Source organism: Camponotus floridanus, unplaced genomic scaffold (assembly GCF_003227725.1).
Source record: "Camponotus floridanus strain SB8 unplaced genomic scaffold, Cflo_v7.5 scaffold126, whole genome shotgun sequence".
In the NCBI taxonomy this organism is placed as follows: domain Eukaryota; kingdom Metazoa; phylum Arthropoda; class Insecta; order Hymenoptera; family Formicidae; genus Camponotus; species Camponotus floridanus.
This window is the reverse complement of record NW_020229244.1, coordinates 509,985-517,889: the sequence shown is the minus strand read 5'-3', so window position 1 is coordinate 517,889 and position 7,905 is coordinate 509,985. Positions and strand designations below refer to the sequence as shown.

Below are 7,905 nucleotides of genomic sequence, written 5' to 3'. Positions count from 1 at the left end.
CAAAGGGATAAAAAATTATCTCCTACGCGTGAAAAAGTAGATTAGTAGAGCCCGGTTCGTAATAAAAAATTGTCGTAAAAGACCGTCGTCGTAAAAAACATGGCGCGACGCAAAGACGGTGGAACACTGGCGATATCAATTTTGGAACGGATACAATTTTTTGTAATGTCTCTCGTGCATTATTCGCATACTCGTCCTGATGCGATCTTCTTCGTTTTTCCTTTTTTTGTATTTCGTCATCGATTCGCGATACTCGCGTTTTTTATCATTTCGTCGCATTTTTTAGAAACAATTGTGCTGTCGTTAATCTCTATTTATCATCGATAATTATATCATCGCGATAAAAAGAACGATATATAAAGTGAATATACATCTAGTATACAAAAGCTCTCTCGATTCGTTTTTTTTCTTTTTTTTTTTCGTAGTTTGATATAATTCGTTCAAATATTTTCATTTCTTTCATTCCTTTCGTGTCTATCTAAGTGCTATGTACATTATACGTTTATATATTTATATATATACATGTAAAACGATTAATTGATTCTTTTCCATATCCTTAATGATTGTATAATTAGGATTGACTATGTCTTAGAGTAATCAACGAAATTACAAGTGTTATCATTATTATTATGTAAAATATCAAATATCATACGTGTTAGATGGTATGTCCATCTCCAAGGTACCATTTTGGACGAATAGCGGTCCGTCTAACATGCCTAGCACTTTGATGAGCAAATACTTTGGAGATTACATAAATCTAATAATAATCTTCAGGTAATATTAAGTATAGATGATTTGTTTTTTTTTTTAATTACAAATATAAAACATGTATATGTAAATAGAACTCTTAATTATGCGCGAACATGTTCATCTCTAATTGAGCATACGTGAATTTCTTATCATCAGTCTAAGCCGAACTGTACGGCTCCATATACAACGGCGGTTTAACAATACATTCTCTCTCTTTCTCTATCTCTTCTTCTCTTCCTCTTTTTTTTTCTTCTTTTTTTTCTCTCCTCCTCTCTCTTTTTTCGTCTTATAAGCTTCGTAGAATCTATTGTGTTAACAAATAATCGCTGTAATGAGAAACAACAATATATATGCGTACGCTACGAAAAACGTTATTCATAAAACTTTCAAACAATCTCTCCGCGATGAGCGATGTGACGCACGTGACCGTCCGGGCGGATAAAGTATAATTGTTTCCTACAAACAATTCCTCACCGTCCGTAGTGAGATGTGAAAGATGCCGGAAGATCTCTTTTCCCATCGCTCCTTTTTTTTTTCTTTCTTCTTCCCTTTCTTTTGCGATCCCTGGTTAAGAACACCATTGTAGGGAGACCTCATCGCGCCGACGAGTAGACAGGATTTCGCGCGGGAACGAACAATGGAATTTTATATATATATATATATATATATATTTATGTAAGCGAAAATGATAACAATTATTATAATTATCGTAAATCGTCGCGAGCTGCTATCATCGGCGACAATGATGTTCTCCCAATCGAAAGACTCGCGATGTCTTCGGGACTTACACCTCTCATTGTCACAGCCCTTTACCGCCGGAACGCAAATGCATCGTGCGTTACATGGCTCCCTTGTGGCAATATATATCCCTCCCCCTCTTACGATAGGCCAAACGCATCGAGTTTCGTCGTCGTCATCATCATTTTTTTTTTTTTTCAAAAATATATATACGCTGACTACTTAGGCTTTCGACGAAGAACGGAAAAAACGCTGTCTCGTCCAATCAACGGGAATTTAATTTCTTCCTCCTTGCGCGGATATACAGCATTATTACCTTCTCTAAGCAATACTTCGTTTATAGCCTAGGTAATAGTGAAGACCCTCATATGATCCATTTGAATTACTTGATTTTTTCTCGGCTTTTTTTTTTAATTTTTTCCCTCTCTCTCTCAACCGCGTGAAACACTGAGACGTTATCGCACACTATTTACATTAGTTTTAATCATAATTAGTAATTGGAAATAAATGCAAAAATATATGTATATGTGTCGAACATTTAGCTAATAATACGAGCATCCGCGATAATCATGCATGACGCGAATATCTCCCTCGCGCTGTCGGTAGAGTATCTTTATACCCTTAACTAAAAATCATGTAGCAATTTAAACTTATGTACTATTGTCTTTGTTCGAGATATCACTACGCCAAGACATTCACTGGGATGGCTCCCCATTCTTTTGTTCCTCCTTGAAGAATCCCATTCTCTCGTCTCGTGTATCTTCATCTCGTGTAACAATTGATCGCGAATTTGAGACCGAAATTGCGATGTCGACGACTCGAATGAGTCTGCACCGGTCGTGTACCTTGATATCGTATTCTGGTTTTTCGATTCATACTTTTAACGCACTTTTAAACGCATTCCTGCCCAGATAGCACAGGACATTCTATGGACATTCATTTTATGTCCATTTTACGTCCGCACGTCCATAGACATGAATGACCGTTCATCGTACATTCGATTCGGGACATCCGCTAACGGCCAATATTTGGACCACAAAATGTCCGATCTTGGACGTCAAGGACTTTCGCGCGAGCACGCAAGGATGTGTTATTTAAGTTTTAGTTATGAGAATTATATAAAGTTTGCGAAAAGTAACAAATAAGATTAAAAATATACTGTTCAATTTAATTTCTAATCTCAATGCAAGAGTTTCAGATATTAAATTGATTTTATAAGTCGGACAAATAAATGTCGGCCAATAAACGACAATAATCCGTTCATTATCTATTTAAAATGTAAAGTGTAATATGCGAGTATAAATTATAAATAAAATTTTTATGTAAAATTTTATAATTGAATAGATAAAATTTTATATATTGAAATAGATAAATTATATTATTATTTAGGGATTAAAGCATGTCCATCAATTTCAAACAGATATACCACGTTCGCTGAATGTCCGAAGAACGTAAAACGGATTATCTGTGGATATCCTCAATATCCTTAATGATCATCTTATGGATGTCCTTCGGATATTTCTGTGCTGTCTGGGTGAAAACGCAAACTCGACTCGTTCTCGTGACGAGAAACTTGGACCTCTCATTATCTCGGTTGGTTGGAGTCATCAGTAAACACAAATCCCAGACAGCACAAAAAAAGGCCAAAAAATGTCTAAAGGATTTAAGACGTCTTCAAGTCGTCTTTTAGATGTCTTTTGGACATGTGTGCTGTCTGGGATGTACGTAGGTTTTTAATGAGCGATTAACATCGTAAAAATCGGCGTGATACGGCGAATGGCCGTTTAATATACATTTTACATGTGTTTATGTATATTATGTGTATGTGTGTGTGTTTAAGAAGATAAAAATATTTATCAACATGTATACGCGGTCAATGGACTATCTATAGTATTGACTTTAGGATCGGCAGTGAAAACTCTGTTTTCTACGTACGATACGTGTCGGATTGATTTTTCATTTTGTAAGAATTACTCGCAAAAGACAAGAATCGCAGCGCAACTGTATAATACACATAAGCAAGGCAAGTAACTTCAACATAAGTAAATGAACAACTCGTAAGTGCGAATTATGATATGCAAATTACACTATGCTAATAACGTATTCGAGAGGTTGCGGTTCATTTTCTAGAAATAACGGATCAGTAAAGTTCTCAGCATGCCTTAGGTTTCCGTGTAAGTCTTTTTTTCTACGCGATATACAGAATAGTCTGAAGTCAATTTAAAGAGTCCAAGTGTCAAGAGGAATATAAAAGTCGAATATAAAAAGGAACGTTCTTAACGAGTCGTAAGTTAAAAAAATATTTCAAAATTTTCGTGCGCTCTCTATAATTCAATGTGATTCAGGGATATATTAACTATAATGTATAATATAATTCTCTTTTGTTACAATTGACTTCAGGCTCATCTACCTGTTCTCGCAGGGATCGCAAGATCCTGAATGCCCTCGTAAAACGCAAAATGATGGACTCGGATTTTCTTGCCGTTTAGTGATAAAAATGGCTATATCCTGGCATTAGATGGTGTTTCACCAATGGAATGGAAATGTCGAGATTCGAGATCAAACCGCCGCACATTTAACGCTAAATTTGACTATCTAGTACCGTGGATTGTGTGTTCGAAGAGACGCCGTTAACTCAAATAGGATCATAAACGACACGGATGGAGGACGGGAGGGGAAAGAAAGTTTAATCTCGCCGCGTTTCTTTCGATTTTCCAAGCGTTCCTCTTTGTAATAACGATTGTCTCGTTTCCCTCAACATCGAATCGTCGGGATAAACCGACTTATCGACGCGAAAGTAAACAATGGACGGTCATGACGGATATGCCCACTCTTGCGTAGCTGTGAGTTCTAAAGGGGCAATATTGTGCGGTCATTAATTAACATTGCTATCACTATTTCGAAAATCAATATCAGTGATTGTGCGTGATAATCATAAGTATGAAAAACTTGTATCAATACCTTGGAACTGGAATAACCAATTCAGCCTATAAATTGGAAGACAGATGGATAAACTTATATAAATGTAAAGGAGGGATATTGCAAATTCTAAAAATAGGACTTGCAAGTTAAAAATTGAAAGAGAAAAATAACATTTTGCATGTAAAATACAGTATAAATGCTACTCAGCATTATTTTATAATATTTTCCTATAATGCTTAATGCTATATTAACACGATTTTTCTATTGATAATTTAATAACAAATTTAATCTATACTTTTCCTTATAATATGAGATCAATCAAATATTTCGAAATTTTCGTCCTTCCAACTTTAAGCTATGGAATGGGGTTAGCTATTCTAGTACCAAGGAAAACGGATGTAAATCCGTTTGATATTTATACTGACAATAATAATATCAGTGTTGATCGTGAAGATCTGTGATTTCAGATTTAGAATTATTTCAGCGTCAATCACACGTTCGGAGTGAAGAAAATCACTTTTCGGGTGACATTTCAAAGATGTCTCGCGAATTTCTCGACTGTCGTTGATACCTGCATAGTGATATCTAAACATAATTGTTACGATAAATATATACTGACATGAAGTAACCAAAGAACGAAATTATTGCCGCGAGTATTTTTTCATCTATCTTTCTGATTACGTGTGTATTTACAGAAAATATACTTTCCTCGATAAAATCGGTATATCGATTTGGAGCTTCGATCGTAAGCATTGATTACGCTATGATCGCTGTGTTAGCGGATATCAACTAACGCTAAGGCGAGCAGACAAAGACAATGAGTTAGAGTACCCAGACAGCACGAAAAGGCCAAAAGATGTCTTGAAGATGTCTAAAGGACTTTAAGACGTCTTTAAGTCGTCTTTTAGATGTCTTTTGGACATGTCTGCTGTCTGGGAGAAATGGTAAAGTTGGGGGAAGAGGCAGAATAGCGGAAATGGAACAGTAAAATCATCCTTCGAGGTTTTTTTGGAGTACGCTCACGCGTGCTAGCGTGATCGTTCTCTCTTTCTCTAGGATCGCCATCGCTCATTCGATTATACATATATTCCTAAGATTAGAATTCAATCGCATAGGAGAGCCCCGCGCATGTCTCCTCTCATCTAGAAAGTAGCCGCATGGAAGGGAAAGGCGTGTTTACAGCATGTTTATCTGGTGCACCGTTCTCGTCTCTCAGTATCCTTTTCATTCTCTCCCTTTCTGTCTTTTTCTATTTACACACTTTCGTTCTCGTGCACCAAACAGAGTCCTCGGAGATTGTTTAGATGCATGATGATGAGTGCTGTAGGATCTTCAAGCCGTGATGCCGTCGTTCGCGAACCTGCTCGTCGTCGCTCAGGGAGATGATCGGTGACGATTTCAACGATGCGAATGATTTAGAAGAGGATCCGTCATCACGACACTCCGCGTCGTTCAAAGACGCGTGCTCCTCTCCGTGACCGCGACCGGTCGACAATCCTCGTCGTCGTCCTGGGCGACGGCGCGGTATTTGCCGCGCACCGAGCTGGGCCCGAAGATTGGTGAGCCTCAGACAAGATGGCCATCGATGTCGGAATAACTCGGTGTTGCCGCGAACGTTGACAGCGGGTGGCTCTGGCAGGGCGGTGGCGGGGGGGCCGGGTGCGAATGCGGGTGCGAATGGGACCCACCGTTGGCGCCGACCCGGGCGAACGTGGCCGGTGGCGGCGGTACTGACGGCGGTATCGGCGACTTGGTGCCCGCGGTCATCACGGTAACGTCGGGCGGAGGTACAGGACGCGGCAGCGTCCTGGTGCGCGTCAGGGTGCCAGTACCAGCACCCACCAAGTGCCCGCCCATTATATGACCAGTCGAGCCCATCGACGTGGGGTAGTAAGGCCCGCCAGATGGATCGCCGATGACGGGAGGCGCCGGACTCGGATTGCTGTCGTAGCTTATGTAGCCCCGACCGCCGTTGTCCATCTCCACGCTGTAGAAGCTCACATCATTGGGCGGCGCCGGGCTCGGATTACCGATGTAACTCGACTTTGACACTGTAACATTCGTACAGATGGTAATATAAATAATGTACAATACAAACGTTAGAAAGATATTAAACATAAGAGGTAGTTAGAATTTTATACAGTCAGTGTTTGCTTATCTAGGTAAAATTATCTAGATAATCATCTAGATAAAAAATGGATCATCTTTATCTTTAACTAGATGAAGAAATACAAAGTATCTTTATCTTTATCTTATATGAAAAATATATGTCATCTTATTTAAAAATTGTCTAAGATGACGTTTTCATTATGCAAAAAAGTTTTCCAGGCAAGCTTCTAAAAATCTATCTAAAATATCTAAAATATATTTTTTATATTATTATTATTAATATATTATAAATATATTATAAATATAAATTAATAAATAAACATTTATCATATCATTTATATACCTTTTTGCTATTATTTAAATATTCTTTAGGAAAAGAGAAAGAATATGTGTTAATGATTTTAATATCCCATTTATAATCTGCGTCACATTTTTTACAAATATTTATAGTCTTCTAAAATAAACAAAAATATCTAGATAATTATCACAATAATTATCTCATCTTTCATGTAGATTAAGTAAAAGCAAAATCATCTTTATCTCATCTAAGATAAATTTACAGATTTTTATCTTTATCTAGATAATTTTGAAATTATCTACAACAAACACTGTATACAGTATCGATCAACAAGTATCACTTATAGAAAAAGAGAAGTTACATTAATTAATATTACCAAGAACAAAACAAAATATATTAATATTACCAAGTTATATTTTATTGTTATTATTATTTTATGTTTTGATCGTAAATATTATAAATAATAAAAATATTATTAAATTTTTGATTCTTCAAAATAATCTTTAACGTTCAATACTATTGCATTAATCTTGGCATTCTTGATAGTTTTCTTTTATAATTGTTACTGATTTGATTTCAGTATGTTTGCAAGTATTTTCACAGTTATTTTTTATTAATAGAGCTCATTTTTTGGACATTTTTATTTATATCCATAATAGTTCTATTGGATGAAGATCCGGTGATTGAGAGAGTCAGAAACATTATTTTAAAGGACCAAAAATTTAATATTTCTATTCTTATATATTTGTTATAATTTTTAATTTTTTCATCATATTAAGACATAAAATAACAGTAAAATAAAAGTTATAATATTTATATGTTTTATTCATTACAATATAACATCTCTGTAAGCGATGCAATATTTTTGACCGATATTGTAGCTAAAGAAATGGCAAAATATTGGCCAAAGATTGAAAGATTACTTGTGTGCTATGATATTATTAAAATGTAATTTATTAAAATGTGATTTATTAAAATTCAATAATTGCGCGTTTGATTTGACATTTCTTTCCTCTTATACCTCATTTCTTGTCTATCTCAGAAATAAAGAAAATATGCGAGTAAATTGAATATCTCGTGAAGTTTCG

The 7,905-nt window shown here is 36.1% G+C and overlaps 1 protein-coding gene across 2 annotated transcripts in view; it reads right to left on the bottom strand.

The window, feature by feature from the left end:
• Window positions 1–2,792: 2,792 nt before the first annotated feature.
• The window catches only part of LOC105252384 (nephrin), a 391,907-nt gene continuing 386,794 nt past the window's right edge, over window positions 2,793–7,905 (bottom strand). Inside the window, exon 18 of one of the 2 annotated variants that reach the window (XM_025405911.1) lies at window positions 2,793–6,461. In XM_025405911.1, the coding sequence (XP_025261696.1) occupies window positions 5,977–6,461 (485 nt within the window). In that variant the 3' untranslated portion in view covers window positions 2,793–5,976. The remainder of the gene's footprint in view (window positions 6,462–7,905) is intronic. The other variant, XM_025405910.1, reaches the window with a different exon arrangement.